The following is a 27,834-nucleotide window of genomic DNA, read 5'->3' on the forward strand; positions in this document are numbered from 1 at the left end:
CAGTGGGTGAACTTGTAGGGCAAGGGCATGGGAGGACACAGGTGCACAGCTGCCAATGAAAATACAGGGATAAAATGACTTCCAACATTTGCAAACAGATATCGAGTGACAAAGAAAAATGACGGAGTCAAGGGATATACGAGATAGATGAGATGTATGCATCTCAGTGTTTAGACTGGTTCATGTAGCATAGCATAGAACCAGGAGGTCGCATGAAACAGCATGAAGAATATCCCTGTGTTATCCCATGGGGCAGCACACAGCGCCAGTTGCGTGGCAGCACTAACCACAGTTTACAAGCACCGGCCACACAGCAGGTGGCCAAACTCGAGCCTGGTGCCCGTCAACTGATCTTCAGTCTTTCGCAAACGATTTTACGAAAACTATTTGTTATAAAACGAATTCTTTTGTTACTTATACCCTTATATGTCAGCTTCATGGTAACCTGCCTCTCTTTGTGTTACTGCTCATAGTTACCGCTATACTTCGAAAGTAAGTAAGTGACAGTAGAAAATTCGAATAGTTTGTAACAAAAAATAGAAGTCACTGTGAGTTTGTGTGCTGGCCGGTGTGGCCGTGCTGTTCTAGGCACTTCAGTCTGGAACCGCATGACCGCTATGGTCGCAGGTTCGAATCCTGCCTCGGGCAGGGATATGTGTGATGTCCTTAGGTTAGTTAGGTTTAAGTAGTTTAAGTTCTAGGGGTCTGATGACCACAGATGTTAAGTCCCATAGTGCTCAGAGCCATTTTTTGAGTTAGTGTTTTGTGCACGTTAGGATATAAGTTGCTATACACAAAATGTAACCAACATCATGATTGTTTCTGCAAACTTGAAAGGAAGAAGAAAGGAATATTAGGATTTAACATCTCATCAACAACGAGATCATTAGAGATAGACTTCAGAGAAGGTCTGTTTCTTTCTCCAATCTGACGAACTGGATCTTATTTATCACACTCACTTCCACCTGTGCGCGCAAACATTATGGCTGTAGTAAATTATTCATAATATCCATCACATTTCATAAATGGTTCAAGCTATCACATTGAGTTTTTGGCAAATGGTAACACATAAAGGTAAAAGCTTTTTTGCAAATACATAACAATAGAAGTACTCACAGATTTTCAATAGAACCATGTTTTTTACGGGCTAGCAATAGCTGGTCGAAAGAGAAATTGTGTGGATATGCAATAACATGGTGAAGAGATTACAAATTGTTTTAAACCAACAATGAGCTGTTTTATAAGTTATTAACCTGTCTTGTCCTCAGTTAGTTGTTTAATCAGAGACAATGATTTAGCATTTGCCACAATTAAAACTTAATTAAGCAGTTTAAACTCTGTTATGTTTCGAAAAAAGAAGTAAAATTTATTATTGTTAGGACAGAAGTATGTTACTGAAACCTCATCACTGAAGACACCTCTCTGAAAGGAGAAAAATTTAAAATGTTGGGTGAAAATAAGTTGTCTCTTCTGCTGCAACTTAAGTTTTGCTAGTGAATAGTTGGAACTGAATCTAACTAAATGATTTTCTTTCTGCACTTCAGCAATCTATAAAACACAAAAAAATTAGATAAAAGAAAATTCACAGCAAATAGCACGCCAACATTTTGTGCCTATTCCTGTAGAGAGTGAAGGAGTGAACCTTTTCCATTCAAATGTCTTACAGTTTGTCAGAGATACTGGTTTTCGATTTTCACCTGGACAAGTAGATTGCTGCAGATCAATGTGTTCTCAGCTTTAGATCTACAAAACAGTAATACTGTCTGAATGAGAATTACTATATATATTTGGTTGATGGAATCTCTGTAATGTTCTTTAAGGATATTTTTATTTCACAATTTTTTTTTATAAAAATTCGTTTCTACGTTTCAGTGAGTGGTTTGGATAGTCATCTGTTTGCTTTTTTAAGTATTTTGTATGGAATTCCGACTAAGCAGACATTTTTCAACTCATCTGTAATAACTCCTGCAAACATTGTTGTCATTCCAGGAATGAGTTGAGTTCCATTCCTATTGAACACATGCAATAAGGTGTCTGTTGCATGGATGAGGTTCATTGAACACTGCATTCTGTAGTCTGGGTCACATCTGTTCTACAGGCCTTAGGTCCGGATTTTACTTCACTTTTGGCATCACAGAAACCATCAGACATTATTCTTCTACAAAATGTCCAATGAGCAACAATATTTTTTAAACAACTTTTGTTTTGTCGGGTAGACATAAGCATGTTCTTTCCAAGCATTGTTTGCGAACAAAATCTTTCACAGTTATCCCACCAATGGTCTTCTGTCTTTGCTGGTAGCCTAACTACCGATGTCCGTTCTGTTCTTTGCTGTATGTCTGATTTTGTCTTTAGTGTTTGGTGTGAGTCTTATTGGTTGTCCTACTCTGTCCCTGTTAGTAACATTACCATCATCTCTATTAATCAAATGACTAATAGTTTTTGAATTACCCCCTATGTCTGACCAATCTTGGTGTTAGACTTTTCACTGGTGTGAAGTCCTTGAATCTGGAAACGATATTTTCATGTTTTAGCTCCCTTTTTTAATGACGACACCCTTAAAAAACACCATTAACACAAATAACCACACAACAATATAGAGAAAAGGTTAAAAATTAATTTAAATAAGCAGTGTATAAATCCAGTAAATTGAACAAAATTAAATTTTTATGACACTGTCCGAAATATTTCTCTAATTAAAATGTAAAAGATGAGAGTAATTTTTTCAGTTCTTTCATTAGGTGAAAACATTAGTGTACCTAAAAAATTACTGAATAACAAATTTTCATTAACTCAGCAAATTCAGTTATGTGTTCACGATGATACACTTTTTTTTTTTTTTCATCAGTCTACTGACTGGTTTGTTGCGGCCCGCCACGAATTCCTCTCCTGTGCTAACCTCTTCCTCTCAGAGTAGCACTTGCAACCTACGTCCTCAATTATTTGCTTCATGTATTCCAATCTCTGTCTTCCTGTACAGTTTTTGCCCTCTACAGCTCTCTCTAGTACCATGGAAGTCATTCCCTCATGTCTTAGCAGATGTCCTATCATCCTGCCCCTCTCCTTATCAGTGTTTTCCACATATTCCTTTCCTCTCCGATTCTGCGTAGAACCTCCTCATTCCTTACCTTATCAGTCCACCTAATTTTCAAAATTCGTCTATAGCACCACATCTCAAATGCTTCGATTCTCTTCTGTTCCGGTTTTCCCACAGTCCATGTTTCACTACCATACAATCCTGTACTCCAGACGTACATCCTCAGAAATTTCTTCCTCAAATTAAGGCCGGTATTTGATATTAGTAGACTTCTCTTGGCCAGAAATGCCTTTTTTGCCATAGCGAGTCTGCTTTTGATGTCCTCCTTGCTCCGTCCGTCATTGGTTATTTTACTGCCTAGGTAGCAGAATTCCTTAACTTCATTGACTTCGTGACCATCAATCCTGATATTAAGTTTCTCGCTGTTCTCATTTCTACTACTTCTCATTGCCTTCGTCTTTCTCCGATTTACTCTCAAACCATACTGTGTACTCATGAGACTGTTCATTCTGTTCAGCAGATCAATTAATTCTTCTTCGCTTTCACTCAGGATAGCAATGTCATCAGCGAATCGTATCATTGATATCCTTTCACCTTGTATTTTAATTCCACTCCTGGACCTTTCTTTTATTTCCATCATTGCTTCCTCGATGTACAGATTGAAGAGTAGGGGCGAAAGGCTACAGCCTTGTCTTACACCCTTCTTAATACGAGCGCTTCGTTCTTGATCGTCCACTCTTATTATTCCCTCTTGGTTGTTGTACATATTGTATATGACCCGTCTCTCCCTATAGCTTACCCCTACTTTTTTCAGAATCTCGAACAGCTTGCACCATTTTATATTGTCGAACGCTTTTTCCAGGTCGACAAATCCTATGAAAGTGTCTTGATTTTTCTTTAGCCTTGCTTCCATTATTAGCCGTAACGTCAGAATTGCCTCTCTTGCCTTTACTTTTCCTAAAGCCAAACTGATCGTCACCTAGCGCATTCTCAATTTTCTTTTCCAATCTTCTGTATATTATTCTTGTAAGCAGCTTCGATGCATGAGCTGTTAAGCTGATTGTGCGATAATTCTCGCAGTTGTCAGCTCTTGCCATCTTCGGAATTGTGTGGATGATGCTTTTCCGAAAGTCAGATGGTATATCGCCAGACTCATATTCTACACACCAACGTGAATAGTCGTTTTGTTGCCACTTCCCCCAATGATTTTAGAAATTCTGATGGAATGTTATCTATCCCTTCTCCCTTATTTGGCCGTAAGTCCTCCAAAGCTCTTTTAAATTCCGATTCTAATACTGTATCCCCTATCTCTTCTAAATCGACTCCTGTTTCTTCTTCTATATCATCAGACAGATCTTCACCCTCATAGAGGCTTTCAATGTATTCTTTCCACCTACCTGCTCTCTCCTCTGCATTTAACAGTGGAATTCCCGTTGCACTCTTAATCTTACCACCGTTGCTTTTAATGTCACCAAAGGTTTTGACTTTCTTGTATGCTGAGTCTGTCCTTCCGACAATCATATCTTTTTCGATGTCTTCACATTTTTCCTGCAGCCATTTCGTCTTAGCTTCCCTGCACTTCCTATTTATTTCATTCCTCAGCGACTTGTATTTCTGTTTTCCTGATTTTTCCGGAACATGTTTGTACTTCCTCCTTTCATCAATCAGCTGAAGTGTTTCCTCTGTTACCCATGGTTTCTTCGCAGCTACCTTCTTTGTACCTATGTTTTCCTTCCCAACTTCTGTGTTGGCCCTTTTTAGAGATGTCCATTCCTCTTCAACTGTACTGCCTACTGCGCTATTCCTCATTGCTGTATCTATAGCGTTGGAGAACTTCAAACGTATCTCGTCATTCCTTAGTACTTCCGTATCCCACTTCTTTGCGTATTGATTCTTCCTGACTAATGTCTTGAACTTCAGCCTACTCTTCATCACTACTATATTGTGATCTGAGTCTATATCTGCTCCTGGGTACGCCTTACAATCCAGTATCTGATTTCGGAATCTCTGTCTGACCATGATGTAATCTAATTGAAATCTTCCCGTATCTCCCGGCCTTTTCCAAGTATGCTTCCTCCTCTTGTGATTCTTGAACAGGGTATTCGCTATTACTAGCTGAAACTTGTTGCAGAACTCAATTAGTCTTTCTCCTCTTTCATTCCTAGTCCCAAGCCCATATTCTCCTGTAACCTTTTCTTCTACTCCTTTCCCTACAACTGCATTCAATTCTCCCATGACTATTAGATTTTCGTTCCCCTTTACATACTGCATTACCCTTTCAATATCCTCATACACTTTATCTGTTCATCTTCAGCTTACGACGTCGGCATGTATACCTGAACTATCGTTGTCGATGTTGGTCTGCTGTCGATTCTGATTAGAACAACCCGGTCACTGAACTGTTCACAGTAACACACCCTCTGCCCTACCTTCCTATTCATAACGAATCCTACACCTGTTATACCATTTTCTGCTGCTGTTGATATTACCCGATACTCATCTGACCAGAAATCCTTGTCTTCCTTCCACTTCACTTCACTGACCCCTACTATATCTAGATTGAGCCTTTTCATTTCCATTTTCAGATTTTCTAGTTTCCCTACCACGTTCAGGCTTCTGACATTCCACGCCCCGACTCGTAGAACGTTATCCTTTCGTTGATTATTCAATCTTTTTCTCATGGTAACCTCCCCCTTGGCAGTCCCCTCCCGGAGATCCGAATGGGGGACTTTTCCGGAATCTTTTGCCAATGGAGAGATCATCATGACACTTCTTCAATTACAGGCCACATGTCCTGTGGATACACGTTACGTGTCTTTAATGCAGTGGTTTCCATTGCCTTCTGCATCCTCCTGTCGTTGATCATTGCTGATTATTCCGCCTTTAGGGGCAATTTCCCACCCCTAGGACAAGAGAGTGCCCTGAACCTCTATCCGCTCCTCCGCCCTCTTTGACAAGGCCGTTGGCAGAATGAGGCTGACTTCTTATGCCGGAAGTCTTCGGCCGCCAATGCTGATTATTTATCAAAATTTTGGCAGTGGCGGGGATCGAACCCGGGACCGAAGACGTTTTGATTATGAATCAAAGACGCTACCCCCTTTTTTTTAAATCTCATTTCGTTCGTGGCATCTGCTCTGGGCGGACGTCGTAAGACATCCGTTTAAGTTAGTTGTTGATCGATTTGCTCAGTTTTTTGTTTTTATTACAGAGGGCTGCTAACCCTCTGACCGAACACGCTGAGCTACCGTGCCGGCAACTCTAGACCACGGGATCTATCACACTAAATATACAGACTAGCATAAAGTCAATACAGCCAGCACCACCTGCTGGTGTGAAGTATTACTGTGTCCACAGAGCATCGAATTTTGGTGGTTCTGTTGATGAGAAAGAAACTTTCCATCCACCCCATATCTAATTTAGTAAAAACACCTACGTTAAAGGATTCCACAACAGCTGGTACAGAAGTGATAATTTATTTTCTTTCAACATTTTAACCTTCTTTCCTTTCATGGAATGGTCATTAGAGATAAGTGTTAAGTAACATTTCTCTGGTGGCCATGTACAGTTTGGTGTATTTCACCAAAACGTTGTAGAGTTCACACAATTTAACTTCATTAAATGCTAATGCAGTTGTAATTGCAATGTAATCTTGATCATAGTCCGTTATTAAACAAACAACTGAGACCAAGGCAGTTCAGTAGCTTACAAAATTGTTGAGTATAGGTTTAAAAATAAAACGAAATCCCTTTACTTATGTTGATGCACAGGTAGTCATGTGGAACAGGTAAATGGCTAGTGAGCAGTACATTTATAAATGGGCACTTGCCTGGGAATTTTCCAAAAGCAGTTTTAAATGCCCAAAGTCTGGATAATTATAACAAAGAACTTTTTAAGGTTTTTGCTGCTAGAATGTATAACTAACCAATTAAAATAAGGCATGGGGGAGTACGCCCAATATTAAAAGTTAGTAAATGTTTATACTTAAACCTATGTATATCATTCATTGCATTTATTACCAAGAAGGAAGGGAAAGAAGAGAGAAGCATGGTTTTGTTTAGTAGCATTCTCTCTTACATTCATACACACACACACACACACACACACACACACAAACTCTGAATTGAACAGCTCTGTAGTGATAAGCCAATGTAAAAAATATTGTCCGTACATCACCACTTTGTAGTCTAACACACTTTGTAATCCATGTCAAATCTCTGAGTGTTATTGAAGAATGATTATTAATAGCAAAATTATTACTGAATGTATTGAACAGTTGTATAATGAACTGCTCTTTCATAAAGAAAAAATTAATTAACATGACTTCTGATTTTGAAACATGTAAAACAGGTACTGCATTGAAACTTTATTTTCATTTTTTTGCCTAGATGCATACATTTTAAAATTTTTTACCTGTCTAAGATTTTTTCTTCGTAGACAAAGTCAGTACAACTCGCGCTGAAGATTCCGTCTCTCTTGACAGCTACAGTACACACAGTCGCCGTAAGATTTTCTGGAAACACTTTTCAGAGTGAGAAGGTTGAACCACACCCGCAGTGTGATGTATTCTGATTAACAGGCTGGTCGCTTAGGGAACGTCTTGAAAACAGAAGCTGACGGCGAAATATTGCGCGTCGTTCGGACCGTGATAGTAGCAGATTTGCCCAGTATTGTTAATTTGCGAAGAAATCACTATGAACCGTATTGCTAAACACACTAATCGTTTTATGAAGTTCCGGGGATCCAACATAAAATAAAAGTTCGTAGACGATATTTACCTTCCTTTTCACAAGAGAAATTTTTTATTCTTAGAAAATTGCAATTACAAGTTGTACCTCCTCAGTACTTCAAATTACATTTATGTGCAAATATCTGATCAAAAAAAAAAAAAGAAAGAAAAAAAGGAAGCAATGTCCAATCGGCATTCCTTCTCTCCAGCAGTTACAAAAAGCATAGATCCTCCTTTTTTTTTACAGCGATGAGCGTTGTCGTCTGAATTACAAGCAAGTATCTTTCGACACAGACTAGAGTTTTCTATCCTGCTCCTTCCTTTATGTACTTTCATATAGCTGCACTGCTGCGAGGATAAAATGAGAACACTAACATAAAAAGGGTTTAATAAGAAAGAATCAATGCCCAATATGCTGGAATTGTTAGATTCCAATACTAGTCGATTCCTACAGGTTTGGCAATTCTGGGAATCACGGAATTGTAAATGGGACATGAGGCATTCCTAATTAAAATCTTTATGGATAAACGTTTTTCACTTTATTTCCAGTTATCTTAAGTAAATATTAGTGCTTTTGCTATTATTGCAAATAGTAGATGAAATTTTGACTGAATAGCTGGTAATTTCAGGTAATTCGTGCAATTCTGTTGGTTATTTATTAAACAGGAACTGGAAACACCGGTCTGTCTTAACAGTCATTCTAGTTTGTGTGACTGAGTGAAAAGCAACATAACCTCGTCTGTGTGTTACTTAGAGTGTTATAGAAAATAGGTTACTGAACAATTGCAAGATGAGTACGAAAAAAAGACCTGTTGGGAACTTTTTCAGTTTAAAAGGAAAATGAGTATCTTGTAAATTTTTATGGTATACAATCACATTTCAACAAAATGGAAAATCATATGCAAAAGTGTTTCAAGTGCCCTCAGGATCTGAAGAAAAGTGCTTTAGTTAGGTACAGTTATTCAGAAACTTATTCAAAGGAAAAGCTCTATAAAATAACAGCTGAAAAAATTCAAAGAAAGGATTACACTAAGGTTTCCAGGAAAGAGAAGATGGCGCATTCAAAAAAAGTTGTTGTACAAATCTCAGTTGTAAACAAAAAGGTGCAATCACACATGCAGCCTTAAACGAGTGAGAGGTTCTTGGATGTTGATGTTTCCTGGGTGAGAGTTGAGAAAATGATAGAGCTCATGAACCCAATCATACATATGATTTCAGCTTTAGAGTTAAATGAGCCTCAAGTTCACAAAATAGCCACATAGTTCAATAAGTTGCAAGAAGTACTCATCAAGAAATTACTGTCCTCTCCATTGCAGTCTGCCAAAGAAAAGTCAATTTCCTCAAAATTCTAAGCTACGAAGGAATTTGATGTGTCTTATATCCACCTTGCAGTAAATCTTCTTGATCTGGCAGTGGAAGGTAATAACCTGAAGCCTATTGAGATGCATCACTGAATAAGAATCTTTTGTGGCATAGCAAAGAACACTGGACCAAATATTATTCAGCTGAGAGAGAACATGGAATTTGGTCCAGACAATTTTTATGGAAAAGACAAAAATCATCATGTAAATCGTTTACTGTGGTGGTGAGGCTTAAGATGAACTTGTGAATTGGCAGAAGTTGCTGTAAAAATTCTGGGCGCACAAGTTGTATCTGCTGCTTCAGTGTGTTCCTTCAGCACTTTTTGTTGGATCTACGAAAAGAAGAAAGAGGCTGACATCAGAAAGAGTTCCGAAACTAACCTGCCTCTCGTATAACTGGCAGCTGATGGATGGAGAAGCAGCACAACCTAAGCCTGTTGATCCCAAGGAAAAACCCACACCGAAGGAGTCCAAACAAAGACAAAATGGAAAGAAACCCAGTAGCCAGTGAGGAAATAGGTTCAGGGGAATCTGAGGCAGAGTCAGATTTTGATGATTCTTCTTCAACTTATGATGATCAAGAAACAGAACAATTTCTTAATATTTTTGCAGTAGCAAAGCATAAGCTAAAGTACTAACTACAGACTAGCTAATTAATATAATATGCTTTATTCCAAAATGTTACTTTGAAGCTCGAATTTTGCTTTTCTTTTATTGTGCACTAACCAAAGAACTAACCTCATTAAAGACGTAAAAAGCTACGTTTGTAGTCCAGTTTATTTCCTCTACTAACTCTCCCTTATATCTTCAGCAGCTTTTCCAACTTAGTTATCCAACCAATAAAGAAGCATTGTTGCTAAACACGTTCCCAATACAAAATATCAGCTTAACTTTTTACAAGCGCAGCTTATTAATTAATCTTTAAAATGCATAAATGCCTGGTCATTTATGATTGGGCATTTGCCCAGATATTTATACTGGGCATTTGCCGCAATGTATAAATTCCTGCGCATTTTACGGCACTATACACACCCACACAATTTCTCATTTCACCAGCTATCTATAGTGCTAAATAAGCATTACTTCTTTGAAAAATATCTGTAGTTAGTTCTATAGAGATATATGTATGAAAGTCTATTAAGCACACTCTTAAATACACAACTGGACATTAAAATTGCTACTCCACGAAGATGACGTGCTACAGACGCGAAATTTAACCGACAGGAAGAAGATGCTGTGATATGCAAAGGATTAGCTTTTCAGAGCATTCTCACAAGGTTCAAATGGCTCTGAGCACTATGGGACTCAACTGCTGAGGTCATAAGTCCCCTAGAACTTAGAACTACTTAAATCTAACTAACCTAAGTACAACACACACATCCATGCCCGAGGCAGGATTCGAACCTGCGACCGTAGCGGTCGCGCGGTTCCAGACTGTAGCGCCAGAACCGCTCGGCCGCCAGCGGCCGGCATTCTCACAAGGTTGGCGCCGGTGGCGACACCAACAACGTGCTGACATGAGGAAAGTTTCCAACCGACTTCTCATACATAAACAGCAGTTGACCGGCGTTGCCTGGTGAAACGTTGTTCTGATGCCTCGTGTAAGGAGGAGAAATGCGTACCATCACGTTTCCGACTTTGATAAAGGCCGGATTGTAGCCTATCGCGATTGCGGTTTATCGTATCGCGACATTGCTCCTCGCGTTGGTCGAGATCCAGTGACTGTTAGGAGAATATGGAATCGGTGGGTTCAGGAGGGTAATACGGGACGCCGCGCTGGATCCCAACGGCCTCGTATCACTAGCGGTCGAGATGATAGGCATCTTATCCGCGTGGCTGTAACGGATCGTGCAGCCACGTCTCCATCCCTGAGTCAACAGATGGGGACGTTTGCAAGACAACAACCACCGGCACGAACAGTTCGACGACGTTTGCAGCAGCATGGACTATCAGCTCGGAGACCATGGCTGTGGTTACCCTTGACGATGCATCACAGGCAGGAGCGCCTGCGATGGTGTACTCAACGACGAATCTGGGTGCAGGAATGGCAAAACGTCATTTTTTCGGATGAATCCAGGTTGTGTTTACAGCATCATGATGGTCGCATCCGTGTTTGGCGACATCGCGGTGAACGTACATTGGAAGCGTGTATTCGTAATCGCCATACTGACGTATCATCCGGCGTGATGGTATGGGGTGCCATTGGTTACACGTCTCGGTCACCTCTTGTTCGCATTGACGGCACTTTCAACAGTGGACGTTACATTTCAGATGTGTTACGACCCATTCGGATCTCCGGGCGGGGACTACTCAAGAGGCTGTCGCTATCAGGAGAAAGAAAACTGGCGTTCTACGGATCGGAGCGTAGAATGTCAGGTCCCTTAATCGGGCAGGTAGGTTAGAAAATTTGAAAAGGGAAATGTATAGGTTAAAGTTAGATATAGTGGGAATTAGTGAAGTTCGGTGGCAGGAGGAACAAGACTTGTGGTCAGGTGACTACAGGGTTATAAACACAAAGTCAAATAGGGGTAATGCAGGAGTAGGTTTAATAATGAATAGGAAAATAGGAACGCGGGTAAGCTACTACAAACAGCTTAGTGAACGCATTATTGTGGCCGAGATAGATACGAAGCCCACACCTACTACAGTAGTACAAGTTTATATGCCAACTAGCTCTGCAGATGACGAAGAAATTGAAGAAATGTATGATGAAATAAAAGAAATTATTCAGATAGTGAAGGGAGACGAAAATTTAATAGTCATGGGTGACTGGAATTCGAGTGTAGGAAAAGGGAGAGAAGGAAACGTAGTAGGTGAATATGGATTGGGGCTAAGAAATGAAAGAGGAAGCCGCCTGGTAGAATTTTGCACAGAGCACAACTTAGTCATAGCTAACACTTGGTTTAAGAATCATGATAGAAGGTTGTATACATGGAAGAACCCTGGAGATACTAAAAGGTATCAGATAGATTATATAATGGTAAGACAGAGATTTAGGAACCAGGTTTTAAATTGTAAGACATTTCCAGGGGCAGATGTGGACTCTGACCACAATCTATTGGTTATGACCTGTAGATTAAAACTGAAGAAACTGCAAAAAGGTGGGAATTTAAGGAGATGGGACCTGGATAAACTGAAAGAACCAGAGGTTGTACAGAGTTTCAGGGAGAGCATAAGGGAACAATTGACAGGAATGGGGGAAAGAAATACAGTAGAAGAAGAATGGGTAGCTTTGAGGGATGAAGTAGTGAAGGCAGCAGAGGATCAAGTAGGTAAAAAGACGAGGGCTAGTAGAAATCCTTGGGTAACAGAAGAAATATTGAATTTAATTGATGAAAGGAGAAAATATAAAAATGTAATAAATGAAGCAGGCAAAAAGGAATGCAAACGTCTCAAAAATGAGATCGACAGGAAGTGCAAAATGGCTAAGCAGGGATGGCTAGAGGACAAATGTAATGATGTAGAGGCTTATCTCACTAGGGGAAGATAGATACTGCCTACAGGAAAATTAAAGAGACCTTTGGAGATAAGAGAACCACTTGTATGAACATCAAGAGCTCAGATGGAAACCCAGTTCTAAGCAAAGAAGGGAAAGCAGAAAGGTGGAAGGAGTATATAGAGGGTCTATACAAGGGCGATGTACTTGAGGACAATATTATGGAAATGGAAGAGGATGTAGATGAAGATGAGATGGGAGATACGATACTGCGTGAAGAGTTTGACAGAGCACTGAAAGACCTGAGTCGAAACAAGGCCCCCGGAGTAGACAACATTCCGTTGGAACTACTGACGGCCTTGGGAGAGCCAGTCCTGACAAAACTCTACCATCTGGTGAGCAAGATGTGTCAGACAGGCGAAATACCCTCATACTTCAAGAAGAATATAATAATTCCAATCCCAAAGAAAGCAGATGTTGACAGATGTGAGAATTACCGAACAATCAGTTTAATAAGCCACAGCTGCAAAATACTAACACGAATTCTTTACAGACGAATGGAAAAACTAGTAGAAGCCGACCTCGGGGAAGATCAGTTTGGACTCCGTAGAAATACTGGAACACGTGAGGCAATACTAACCTTACGACTTATCTTAGAATAAAGATTAAGGAAAGGCAAACCTACGTTTCTGGCATTTGTAGACTTAGAGAAAGCTTTTGACAATGTTGACTGGAATACTCTCTTTCAAATTCTAAAGGTGGCAGGGGTAAAATACAGGGAGCGAAAGGCTATTTACAATTTGTACAGAAACGAGATGGCAGTTATAAGAGTCGAGGGACATGAAAGGGAAGCAGTGGTTGGGAAGGGAGTAAGACAGGGTTGTAGCCTCTCCCCGATGTTATTCAATCTGTATATTGAGCAAGCAGTAAAGGAAACAAAAGAAAAATTCGGAGTAGGTTTTAAAATCCACGGAGAAGAAATAAAAACTTTGAGGTTCGCCGATGACATTGTAATTCTGTCAGAGACAGCAATGGACTTGGAAGAGCAGTTGAACGGAATGGACGGTGTCTTGAAGGGAGGATATAAGATGAACATCAACAAAAGCAAAACGAGGATAATGGAATGTAGTCGAATTAAGTCGGGTCATGTTGAGGGTATTAGATTAGGAAATGAGACACTTAAAGTAGTAAAGGAGTTTTGCTATTTGGGGAGCAAAATAACTGATGATGGTCGAAGTAGAGAGGATATAAAATGTAGACTGGCAATGGCAAGGAAAGCGTTTCTGAAGAAGAGAAATTTGTTAACATCGAGTATAGATTTAAGTGTCAGGAAGTCTTTTCTGAAAGTATTTGTATGGAGTGTAGCCATGTATGGAAGTGAAACATGGACGATAAATAGTTTGGACAAGAAGAGAATAGAAGCTTTCGAAATGTGGTGCTACAGAAGAATGCTGAAGATTAGATGGGTAGATCACATAACTAATGAGGAGGTACTGAATAGGATTGGGGAGAAGAGGAGTTTGTGGCACAACTTGACCAGAAGAAGGGATCGGTTGGTAGGACATGTTCTGAGGCATCAAGGGATCACCAATTTAGTATTGGAGGGCAGTGTGGAGGGTAAAAATCGTAGGGGGAGACCAAGAGATGCATACACTAAGCAGATCCAGAAGGATGTAGGTTGCAGTAGGTACTGGGAGATGAAGAAGCTTGCACAGGATAGAGTAGCATGGAGAGCTGCATCAAACCAATCTCAGGACTGAAGACCACAACAACACAACGACCCTTGGCTCTACCCTTCATTCGATCCCTGCGAAACCCTACGTGTCAGCAGGATAATGCACGACCGCATGTTGCAGTTCCTGTACGGGCCTTTCTGGATACAGAAAATGTTCGACTGCTGCCCTGGCCAGCACATTCTCCAGATCTCTCACCAACTGAAAACGTCTGGTCAATGGTGGCCGAGCAACTGGCTCGTCACAATACGCCAGTCACTACTCTTGATGAACTGTGGTATCGTGTTGAAGCTGCATGGGCAGCTGTACCTGTACACGCCATCCACGCTCTGTTTGACGCAATGCCCAGGCGTATCGAGGCCGTTATTACGACCAGAGGTGGTAGTTCTGGGTACTGATTTCTCAGGATCTATGCACCCAAATTGCGTGAAAATGTTATCACATGTCAGCTCTAGTAGAATATATTTGTCCAATGAATACCCGTTTATCATCTGCATTTCTTCTTGGTGTAGCAATTTTAATGGCCAGTAGCGTACTCTGCACTTTGTTTGCTACCATTTACCAAGACTTCCAAGTCCAAAGAAAATTCATTGATTCATTTCAGATGCAGTAATTTAAGGCGTAGCATGTACTAAACGCAAACTTATTGTAAACTATTTGAATTTCGTCTGAGGCTTACTTAATTTGGTAGTATCACAGTAGCTATCACCATTAACGAAAAGGTCGGTAGTTCATCATAAAGCTATAAGAAACGAAAGAATGAATTTTTTTACCGAATAGTTTCTATAAAATTGTTTGAGAAATTATGCAGAGTAGGTGACATGTGCATGAGACGTTGTTGGTGCTACAGTACTACTTCACCGCCTGATGGGTCAACCATTCTCACTGTGCACCTTTGCTGCGCTGGACAGCACAGTCAGTCGCCACGCAGACCACCATTGGGTTCCTTTGGATCGACATACTAATGCGAAGCACGCTAGCTTCTGAAACAGGAAAGTGCATCACACGCATATCGAATGTGTGGCGCGGATTAACGACCGTGGCCTGTGCAGTGGCAAGGTTGAGTATGGCTCTGAGCACTATGGGCCTTAACTTCTAAGGTCCCCTAGAACATAGAACTACTTAAACCTAACTAAGGACATCAGACACATCCATGCCCGAGGCAGGATTCGAACCTGCGACGGTAGCGCTCGCGCGGTTACAGTCTGTAACGCCTAGAACCGCTCGGCCACCCCGGCCGGCGCTTGAGTGTGGTTTTTGGGCAGTTTCCCACGCTCGTTTAGCCAAATGCTAGGCTGTTCCCCATCTTCTACTTCAGAAAATACGATGCACAAATAGTTAAAATATACGATAACATACAAAACAAAGTTTACACATTTCACAGAAGGGTAGTGCACATTAGGTGAAAATCGGGTGGGGCCACATCGGGATTGTATGCAGGAGGATGATTGATGACAGTGAAGCCAAAGTGTCGGACTGTGGCAGATGTCTAAGCGCCCGTGACTGGTATGTCATTGTCGTGCTGAAGGAGATGGTTCTCCTTGCTCCTTGTGCGGACGAACTCTTACAACTCGAACCTCGATTACAGCACGCTGCTTTTCACCCATCGACCGCGATGTTACATGCTACAGATGGGAGGGGTCTAGCGCCAGAGAGCTTCAGATATGTAAATATGAAGAATAAATGTGTATAATGTTAATAATGTTTGTTTTATTTAAAATGCTGTAAGAGTTTTCATACAAAAATTCATAGCAATACTTTTTAGGACGCATTCGTACATCTACGTGATTACTCTGCTATTCTCAATAAAGTGCCTGGCAGAGGACTCAATGAACCACCTTCAAGCTGTCCCTCAACCGTTCCACTCTCGAACGGCACGCGGGAAAAACGAGCATTGAAATTTTTCTGTGCGAGCCCTGATTTCTCCTATTTTATCGTGATGATCATTTATCCCTATATAAGTGGGTGCCAACAGAATGTTTTCGCAATCGGAGGAGAAAACTGGTGATTGAAATTTCATGAGAAGATCCCGTCGCAACGAAAAACGCCTTTGTTTAAATGATTGCCACTCCAATTCATGTATTTCATGTCTGTGACACTCTCTCCCGTATTTCGCAATAATACAAAACGAGATGCCCTTCTATGTACGTTTTCAATGTCATCCGTCAGTCCCACCTGATGCATATCCCACACCGCACATCAATACTCCAGAATAGGGCGGACAAGCGTGGTGTAAGCAGTCTCTTTAGTAGATCCGTTGCACCTTCTAGGTGTTCTGCCAATGAGTCGCAGTCTTTGGTTGGCACTACCCACAATATTATCTATGTGATCGTTCCAGTTTAGGTTATTTGTAATTGTAATCCCTAAGTACTTAGTTGAATTTACAGCCTTCAGATTTGTGTGAGCTATCGCGTAATCGAAATTTAGCTGATTTCTTTTAGTACCCATGTGAATAACTTCACACTTTTCCTTATTCAGGGTCAATTGCCACTTTTCGCACCATACAGTTATCTTAATCATTTTACAAGTCGTTTTGATCACCTGATGACTTTACAAGACGGTAAATGACAGCATCATCTGGAAACAATCCAAGACGGCTACTCAGATTGTCTCCTAAGTCGTTAATATAGATCAGGAACAGTAGAGGGCCTATAACACTGCCTTGGGGAACGCCGGATATTACTTCTGTTCTACTCGATGACTTTCCGTTTATTACTACGAACTGTGACCTTTCTGACAGGAAATCACGAATCCAGTCTCACAAGTGAGGCGATATTCCGTAGCCACGCAGTTTGGTTAGAAGACGCTTGTGAGGAACGGAAATTTAAAAAAATATGGAATCAATTTAACATCCCCTGTCGATAGCACTTTTGTTTTCTCTCCGATGTGCTAAAGGATACATCGAGAAACCTGATACTGCCTTTCGATTCATGTCTAAGCTTAAACGTGGTTAATGGGTACAACTGGTTAAGTTTATAGCTTACTTCATCCAGCAGCTATTTAGTCCTTCTAATTAAAACTACACTATCTACATGCCAACAGTAATAAAGTATTTCCCCTTTTATGTCTGGTTACTTTTAACAAAATTTGATTTTTATGTCATTATGAAATATTTTCGATACGAAACTCGACAGACGGTTGGCCATCGGGAGATGGGAAGACCATCATGTACGCTGTAAGGAATACTGTAACACAATTTGAACGGATTTTTCCGATTATTCACTGAAGTGGTACAGAAGACTGTGGTGGCACGTGATTTTTTGCATATCGGCATTACTCTTACGTTCCCATATCAGGTGCGATAGTTTCCACAGCCTACCTTTATTTGTTCACGAGACCCAGAAAATATTAGATACCGGCTCCCAGGTAGATGCTATTTTTCTTGACTTCCGGAAGGCGTTCGATACAGTTCCGCACTGTCGCCTGATAAACAAAGTAAGAGCCTACGGAATATCAGACCAGCTGTGTGGCTGGATTGAAGAGTTTTTAGCAAACAGAACACAGCATGTTGTTATCAATGGAGAGACGTCTACAGACGTTAAAGTAACCTCTGGCGTGCCACAGGGGAGTGTTATGGGACCATTGCTTTTCACAATATATATAAATGACCTAGTAGATAGTGTCGGAAGTTCCATGCGGCTTTTCGCGGATGATGCTATAGTATACAGAGAAGTTGCAGCGTTAGAAAATTGTAGCGAAATGCAGGAAGATCTGCAGCGGATAGGCACTTGGTGCAGGGAGTGGCAACTGTCCCTTAACATAGACAAATGTAATGTATTGCGAATACATAGAAAGAAGGATCCTTTATTGTATGATTATATGATAGCGGAACAAACACTGATAGCAGTTACTTCTGTAAAATATCTGGGAGTATGCGTGCGGAACGATTTGAAGTGGAATGATCATATAAAATTAATTGTTGGTAAGGCGGGTACCAGTTTGAGATTCATTGGGAGAGTGCTTAGAAAATGTAGTCCATCAACAAAGGAGGTGGCTTACAAAACACTCGTTCGACCTATACTTGAGTATTGCTCATCAGTGTGGGATCCGTACCAGATCGGGTTGACGGAGGAGATAGAGAAGATCCAAAGAAGAGCGGCGCGTTTCGTCACAGGGTTATTTGGTAACCGTGATAGCGTTACGGAGATGTTTAATACACTCAAGTGGCAGACTCTGCAAGAGGGGCGCTCTGCATCGCGGTGTAGCTTGCTCGCCAGGTTTCGAGAGGGTGCGTTTCTGGATGAGGTATCGAATATATTGCTTCCCCCTACTTATACCTCCCGAGGAGATCACGAATGTAAAATTAGAGAGATTCGAGCGCGCACGGAGGCTTTCAGACTGTCGTTCTTCCCGCGAACCATACGCGACTGGAACAGGAAAGGGAGGTAATGACAGTGGCACGTAAAGTGCCCTCCGCCACACACCGTTGGGTGGCTTGCGGAGTATAAATGTAGATGTAGATGTAGATGTACCTCTGATCATATGCCCGACTAATCAAGCAAACATCACAGCTCTGGCGCACACCGTTCTGAGTATGGTAATGGACGGCATTTTTAATCCACTAACGTGTTTCCAGCAGCGTAACGATTGTAAGTTACTGCGTTGTGAACTGACTTCCAGTGACTACCTTTATCCGCTGTTACGTTCTTGTTAAATGTAGTGATTTTGACATGTCTGTTGACGGTTGAGTTTGACGCAAGTTAATCAGAGAAAGAAAAACGGGAGAACGTGCATTTCAGTTGGCGTCAGAGGCATTTGATATTAACAGCTTGTTCACTAGGTAGCGTGAAAGCACACATGGTTTCTCGCAAACGAGGAACTGTAGTTAATCTGGTGATCGGGGCGTTAACTCACCTGAAACTGGTTACAATACCGCCACTTGCGACTCTCTACTTGACACTGGACTGTGTGACATTACACTGAATCACACAGGAAGCGACTCTCAAGCGACTCGATCACAATTCGCGTCACAAACGCGTTCCCTTTGAGCAACTCCTCGTGCAGATGAGATAATAAATAAAACTCCACGTGATACTAAACTCACTGGCTCACAAGCTAGCACTCGACACATTAAAATTTGTGATCATTTGTGTTGAAAAGTTGTTCGGAGGAATTCCCCAACTTTTCGCATATTATTTCTGTACAATAGCAACAGGAGGCTATTGTTAAATCATGGTCAGTTTTTTCCCTGTTACTGGTCAGCCGAGGCTGTACGCTTTATTTCTAATGTTTTTGTTGTTAATAATATTGTAGACTATAATTTAAATTATGTATAATTTGGCTCGCAGCTTATAATTTATTTCACTGAGGATTTTTCTGTTGATCGTTCTTTTTTTTGTTTTGGGGTATCGTATTTAGAAGAAAAATGAAATAATTACGTAGGTTTACATAGAACCTATTTACCAATTTTCGGCGATCTAATACTATATAATGTTCGTTTGTTGCAGTGACAAATATATGAATGCTGTTGAAGCCGCCAGATACGCCGTGATGGATTATCTGGACACCGACAACATGATGTTCGTGGCTCGCAGAATATTAGCGTCTCTCCTGGTACTTGCTGCAGTGTACTACTTGATAGCCATGTTCTTTGAGCCTGCAGAAGCTGTTCGCAAGGCACAAAGTCAGTGCACTTCCTCATGTTCTGCAGATAAGCTGGACGATTTATGCTAGTTAAAGCGGCGAGCGCATCTACCCGAATACTCACTGAGTTTAATGGTAAATAAGATTCGTTTTATTAGTATTAAATTTTTTAATATATAAGAGTTTGTGTAGTGAATATTTATCCTCCGTTCTGTACAAGTGGACATCAGAAAATAAGTTTCGTGTGTCGTCCCACACTAAGACTATCTCAACAGTGCAACGCCGATTCCGCGAACAAGGTTTAACCCTTGACGTCCCAAGTGCGGTCTCACACACCGCTAGCGTTTATTGTTACTCTGTTGTTAATGGATAGGGGTGGGGCACGTGATTACAGCGTTGTCTGGTTGTTCTTTCCTGAAGCTGCCGTGGTTTCTTTCGTCAGTGGCCCCTTGAACGTGAAGTGGACCTATGCTATTACTGCTTCTTTCGCGCTAGCGGTCTGTGAGACCGCACGTGGAAATATATGTTGTGGATTCAGTAGCCAGATCTTCGTCTACTGTTCGTGTTAGAGACCCCGACTTCGAGGGTATTGTTTTAAAATGGGTTGAGGACAGTTTAGGACGTAATGTTGGATCAGACATTGCCAACGACATTGAAATGGGACGTAATTATCAATCGGAACAGTATGAAAGCGAAGACTAACTTGCTTTGCCACCTGCAAATTCCTTGAGTGCGCCAAGTGATGAGAATGATGAGGAAGGAAATGCAGAGACTGAAGTTTTGGCTAAGCATTCTGCTAGAAACATATTTGGTCGAAACAAATGTCGCTAGCCATCAGGGTCTCTTCTAAAGCGATCTCGTGTTTTGCAGCACATCATCATCCATTTTCCGAAATGGTTCAAATGGCTCTGAGCACTATGGGACTCAACTGCTGAGGTCATTAGTCCCCTAGAACTTAGAACTAGTTAAACCTAACTAACCTAAGGACATCACAAACATCCATGCCCGAGGCAGGATTCGAACCTGCGACCGTAGCGGTCTTGCGGTTCCAGACTGCAGCGCCTTTAACCGCACGGCCACTTCGGCCGGCCCATTTTCCGACACTACGACCACATGCTCAAGTAGGTAATAATCAAGATCCTGTCATTATTTGGAATCTGCTTATGACTGACGATATTTTGAGTATGATATTGAAATGGAATAAAGTAAAAGTAAACAAAGAAAAACCTGAAAACGATCCAAATGTTTGGTATGAATCCCATTTATCTGAACTAAAAGCATTTTTCGGTTTGCTACAAATATTTTATTCAGATAGTTTCAAATCAAGCAGATTACGAATTATTTTATGCTGCAGATGGTACACAACGTGATATACACAGAAATGCCAGAGAAACTGGTACACGTGCCTAATATCGTCTAGGGCCCTCGCGAGGTGGCAGAAGTGCCGCAACACAACGTGGCATGGACTCCACTAATGTCTGTAGTAGTTCTGGGGGGAATTGACACCATGAATCCTGCGGGGCTGTCCATAAATCCGTAAGAGTACGTGGCGGTGAAGATCTCTTCTCAACAGCACAAGGCATCCCGGATATGCTCAATAATGTTCATGTCTGGGGAGTCTTGTGGCTGGCGGACGTGTTTAAACTCAGAAGAGTGTGCCCGGAGCTACGCCGTAGCAATTCTGGACGTGTGTGGTGTCGCATTGTCCTCCTGGGATTGTCCAAGTCCGTCAGAATGCACAATGGACATGGATGGATACAGGTGATTAGACGGGATGCTTACGTACGTGTCACATGCCAGAGTCGCATCTAGATGTGTCAGCAGTCCCATATCACTCCAACTGCACATGTCCCACATCATTTCAGAGCCTCCACCAGCTTGAACAGTCCCCTGCTGATATGCAGGGTCCCTGGATTCTTGAGGTTGTCTCCGTACATGTCCATCCGCTCGATACAATCTGAAACGAGACTTGTCCGACCAGGAAACATGTTTCCAGTCATCAACAGTCCAACGTTGGTGTTGGCGGGCCCAAGCGAGGTGTAAAGCTTTGTGTCGTGTAGACGTCAAGGGTACACGAGTTGGCCTTCAGTTCTGAAAGCCCATAGCGATGATATTTCGTTGAATGGTTCACAGGCTGACACTTGTTGCTGGCCCAGTACTGAAATATGCCGCAGTTTGCAGAAGGGTTGCACTTCTGTCACACTGGACGATTCTCTTATTTATAGCTGCAATATGATATAGTGATCATTAAGTTGCAAAATGTTACGAAGGTTAATATAACGAATGTCGATGTAGGTGCCTGAGATATCATCAAAACGCGCCGTGGAAGTAGTCATCAATCAACCATATGTGAACACATATCACTCAGTCAGGCGCGGTGCTTTTAAAGGTGATGCGCTACTCATTACCAAATGGACTTGTTATATTTCTGTAAGTCAGAGTGATAAACGATAATCTTGATTTGGGAAACTTCACATGAAAAGACTTGATGGAAAGACAGTGAAATTATGTCTCAAATTTGTGGTATTTGAGGTACTGTGATTATACTTTGTGGATGTTGACTGATCTAGCATTAATTCTGTAATCTCATGACAGTCCTTTTTCTTAAAGTGAATGTTTGGGTCATTATTGCAGTGAAAGTAGTAGGAATCTTAAAAGCTGCACTGAATTTCACTGTTAAAAAAATAGCAATGTTAAAATCCCCCTATTTACGGAGATTATTGCCAATAGGGCAATGAGGCAGCATTAAACGATACGCCGGTCTCTTATCAAACAGTCAGCAATCCATCGAGTGGAGGCAGATGGTATTACTCCTGCAGTTTGTCCAACATAGTCCCACGTATGCAACTTACGGTGTTAGCATATATAGGTGCTGTAATCAGTTATGTATCTCGGCAGGAAGACTTACAATTTTGAACTTTTTCAATCGAAGAAACCAGATCGGAACCACTACACCGAGACTGCAGATACAGACAAAAATGTGGAGAATCTAAAGTACATATTTTCTTCCGGAAACTGCAATTTAATGTATTACCAAATTATGTAAAGTGTCACTTTGACAGCCCGCTGCATTACTAATGCACTGATCACCAAAACAACGCGTTGAAAATTATCGCCCCATAGCTGCCAGAAAAGGACTCGGTAAACATAAATGGACTCGCATGCGGAAGGATGACGGTTCAAATCTGCATCCGTCCATCCAGATTCAGATTATCTGTGATTTCTCTAAATCAGCCCGGGAAAATGACGGGTTCCTTTGGAAGGGCGCGAGCGATTTCCTTCCCCATCGCTGCATCAGTTTGAACTTGTGCACTCGGTGTCAACGGGATGTTAAATTCTAATTTTCCTTTTGAAAACATATAGTCTGCAAGTCGGCCACCAACATGTTATAAGGGTAGAGTCTCCACATTTATCGGAAGATGAACGGGAAACAACAGAAAGATGTTTCTGGGATCTCGGGGTGGCAAATTGGCCCCCATCGTCTTCCAGCGATAAAACATGAGTCACACGCATAATAGTGTATTCTAAGTGAGAATATTGGTTCTAATTATAACAGAATACTTCAGACCTAGTTATCTTTTTTGAAATTGTTTTCAAAAATTGCAGAACTATGTAAAAGTCTGCAAACTAAAGGAAGGAAGGAAGATTAAACGTACCGTCGACAGCGCTGCCATTAGTCACGGAGTACGAGCACACATTACAGGAGGATGGGAAAGGACATCAGCGGTGGATTTTCAAAGGAATCACACCGGAATGTGCCTGGAGTGATTTAGGGAAATTACAGAAAGCTCAAATCTGGATGGTGGGTTGCGAATTTGAGCGAGTCCAGTGTGCTAACCATTGCGCCACCTGGCTCGGTCAAACTGGATAATCCCCCCCCCCCCCCCCACCCCTGAAAATTTGGAGCTTAATTAAAAAAAAATCACTTATTGACATTTCAGGTTAACAAGTATACGCTGCCATGACACCGCAGCATGTGTGATGTGGAAGCGGCGGATAGAAACAATTTCGTTAAATGTAAACCAACAAGAATTCTGTCGTTCCCCAAGATTACAGAAGTAGTTGATTTAATGAAACTATATTGTGTCCACATGAAAGAACCAGTGCAATAAAAAATGTACGACATAAATTCATGCAGTTTACAGCATCATGTAAAGCTTATCAAAACAAGACATGGTTGTCTCACTGGGAGGTCCGCGATCGTTCATTAAGTAAAATATGGCGTTTCAGTCTTCGATCGCTATTCTTTATTCTCAATAACCGGTTTCGGGCTAGCTGCCCATCTTCAGATCATATGTTGTAGTTACAGAGTAACTTGTCCGTACAGAACACACAGTTCACTGTCATAAGTAAAGTAAATTTACTTTACTTATGACAGTGAACTGTGTGTTCTGTACGGACAAGTTACTCTGTAACTACAACATATGATCTGAAGATGGGCAGCTAGCCCGAAACCGGTTATTGAGAATAAAGAATAGCGATCGAAGACTGAAACGCCATATTTTATCATGTAAAGCAACTCAAACAGCTTTGTACCAAAAATTAATATACATCTACGTGGGCTCCTTTTGTAAACTGTAAAATGTCTAGACGATACTCCATCTCAACACACGTTTGCACAAGCATGTCTGGGTGATGGAGGCTGTTGTATCCACAATTTTTCTGCGAGCTTCGCCAAGATGACGTACAGGCAACGCCTACTCAGTGTCTTTCACGTAACATCACAGGAAGAAATCCAGAGGAGCTATGGCCTGAAATCACACGGTCAATCGGTTGGTAGTAAATTCGTGGCGAAGCTAAAAGTCGTTACGCTTCAGTGCTTGCGCAGTTCGGGCTTTACCAACGTGGAAGCGAAATCATTGATGCAACACCTTGTGAACTACTGAGCGAGGGATGCTCAGCTCTCCTTATGCTCGGCAAACTGATTCTGATGGGCTTCTTTCGAAGGTCTCCCCGATCTGGTGTACCATTTCAACAGATGTGCATTTTCTACCAGTATCTGATTCTCTGTTTACACACCCAGTGGCTGAAAGCTTTCCACACCAGGCCTGATCATCTTAAGGTCTGGTGCCTGCCTTTGAAATGTACGTCAGTAATTTCTGTGGGCACCAATGGGTGACTGCGATTCCGCATATCACGCCGCGCATTGAGCTGTGTCGTGAGGTTTCAATACTTCTGCAGCACCTGAAAAGACATCGTTTGGAAAAAAATATACACAAAACTTTTTGAGTTTCTTTATGTAAGGCCACAAAGCTCAGTTATCTATGTCTCATAGCTCTTTTTTGTAATTTTTCTTCTGCAAGTGCCGTATCCCCCAAGAACACTCGAGACGAGTAGCATGATCGGTCGTTAGTCCATGGCTTGTCTGAAGAGCAACTCTGTGTTCAGTCCAAACCATTGGCTTAGGTTCTTGAGCCAGAATAAACTTCTACGTGATGGCGCAAGTCAGCCATTAATCTTTCCTTGAAGTGTTAGTTGCATCAGATTGTATTTGTTATTGCGCATTATATGGCCAAAGAATCTGATTTTCCTTCTCTTGATGGTATTGAGAATTTCGAAAACTTTGTTCATAATCCGCAGTGCTTCCAAATTTGTGACTTCCTCTGTCCACGCATTTGGAAATGAAACATGTTTTGTGTGGACTCTATAGGTCTGTCACACAAAGCCATGGGCGAAAGTAGTCAGGTAGATCCAATATTTCTTGACTCCTGAAAAGCATTTGGCACAGTACCACACAGCGATTATTTTTGAAAGTATTGTCGTATATTGTATTAGCCGAAGTTTGTGACTGGATTGAGGATTTCTTGGTAGAGAGGACGCAACATGTTACTTTAGAAGGAGAGTAATTGAGAGACGTAGAGGTTACTTCAGGAGTGCCCCAGGGAAGTGTTTTGGGACTCTTACTGCTCATGTTTTATATTAATTACATTGGAGACAATATTAATATTAGCCTCAGACTTTCTGTAGATGATACAGCTACCTGTAAAGAAGTACTGCCTGAAAAGAGCTGCAGAAATATTCAGTCAAATGTTGGTAGGATTTCAAAGTGGTGTAAAGATTGGCAACTTGCTTTAAATGTTGAGAAATGTAAAATTTTACTCTTCACAAAATGGAAGAAAGTAGTATCCTATCACTAGACAACAATGGGTGTTAGTTTGAACAGTTCAACGCAGACAAATACCTGGATGTAACACTTTGTAAGGACATGAATTGTAAGGATCCCATAGACTCAGTCATGGGTAAAGTGGGCGGCTGGCTTGATTGGTAGGATACCAGGAAAATACAATACAAATGAGGCTGCTTACAGACCAAGCATGTGACCCATCCTAGGATACTGCTCAATGGTATGCGACCCAACCCAGATGGGACTAACAGGGGATATTGAATGTATACAGAGAAGGGCAGCACGAATGGTCACAAATTTGTTTGACTTGAGGGAGAGTGTCGATGAGATGTTGAAAGAACTTAATTGGCAAACACTTGAAGATCGACGCAAACAAAGCCCTCAAAATATATTTAGTAAGTTTCAAGGATCAACTTAAAGTGATAAATCTATCGATATAATGTATCTGCGCACGTAACGCTCCCATGGGGCTCACAAAGACAAGTCCAGAAAACTGCTTGCACAGAGGAGTAAAAGCAACCATTCTGCCTGCACTCTACACCCGAATGGAATGGGAAAAATCTGTGATAACTTATACAGAGAGAAGTACTCTCTATGATGTATTCTACAATTGTTTTCAGAGTGTAGACGTAAAGACAGAATTACTTCAGATTTAGTAACAACATTTAACAAAAGAAATATGGTCTTGCGTTTCAGGAACGAAATATCTAGCCTCCTGGCAGACATCGCTATTTCTGACGTAGAAAAAGTTTTTAAAAGGGAATTGTAAAGCTGGTTTCTAGGAAAGATGTACCAAACCAAACATTTCTTGCTCTAACTCATCTTTTGACATAATTTAAAATTTTGGTAATGGTTGCACTAGCAACAGCCCTGTGAGAAAAGTCTGTTGTTACATCCATTATGGTCAGCTTGTTAACATGAGAGGCGATGTACGACCTGAAATGTTGCGTTAAGTCAAACTGGGATGGCAATCTTCAGTGGCCTTCAGATCGGGGGTGCAAGTGATTATCATGAAAACAGTATACGACCAGTGCATTCTATCATGGTTCCAAGATGGTGAAAGAACGAATTCACCTAAAGGAAAGATCAGAATAGCCCAAAGGAGTGTGCTGGGCTTACAAACAGAGGAAGACTGTGTGAGAAGTTGTGTGATATTCTGTAGAAAATGTCTTACACTGTGTGACACATCTGCCCAGGAACTGACTGACTTACATCTTCAGCGGAATGGTGTTGCCAGAAGCAAGGATGAGACATACTCTTCACTACAATAAAACAAAGCACGCGTATATGAAACAGACTCTCAAAGTTCTGTCAAGAACCAGGAGCTACCGACAAAGTTCACAGTCGTCATGTGACTAGGGCCTCCTGTCGGGTAGACTGTTTGGGGGGTGCAAGTTTTTCGATTTGGCGCCACTTCGGCGACTTGCTCGTCGATGAGCGGAGAAAATCTCTAACCCAGCCGGGAATCGAACCCGGGCCCTTAGGATTGACATTCTGTCATGCTGACCACTCAGCTACTGGGGGCGGACCGTTCACACTCGAGCTGTCCATTAAGACTGAGGTTACATTCAGAAATGAAATCTACACTAAACACAGTAATCAATACATAGATAAGTTTATACCATTGGAAGCAATTGTGCAGAAAATTGCAATGGTATTCAGAAAAATGCGTTTTCTCATCAATGTTGAAAGTCAAATGCATCATTGAATACTCTCACCATGATGGTGGGCAGTGGTATTTAGGAGCTTAGCTGCAGGAACAGCAATTCATCTTATTTAGGGAAAACTGAATTAAACTTTAAGAGCAGATTTTATCAGCATTCAAAATGCTCCT

The 27,834-nt window shown here is 41.3% G+C and overlaps 1 protein-coding gene across 2 annotated transcripts in view; it reads left to right on the forward strand.

Moving 5' to 3' along the window:
• The window catches only part of LOC126260076 (inositol 1,4,5-triphosphate receptor associated 2-like), a 720,512-nt gene that overhangs the window by 687,504 nt on the left and 5,174 nt on the right, over positions 1–27,834 (forward strand). For both annotated transcript variants that reach the window (XM_049957280.1, XM_049957281.1), the window contains exon 15: positions 19,741–20,011. In XM_049957280.1, coding sequence (XP_049813237.1) covers positions 19,741–19,966 — 226 coding nt within the window. In that variant the 3' untranslated portion in view covers positions 19,967–20,011. The remainder of the gene's footprint in view (positions 1–19,740; positions 20,012–27,834) is intronic.

Source organism: Schistocerca nitens, chromosome 5 (genome assembly GCF_023898315.1).
Source record: "Schistocerca nitens isolate TAMUIC-IGC-003100 chromosome 5, iqSchNite1.1, whole genome shotgun sequence".
Taxonomy (NCBI): Eukaryota; Metazoa; Arthropoda; class Insecta; order Orthoptera; family Acrididae; genus Schistocerca; species Schistocerca nitens.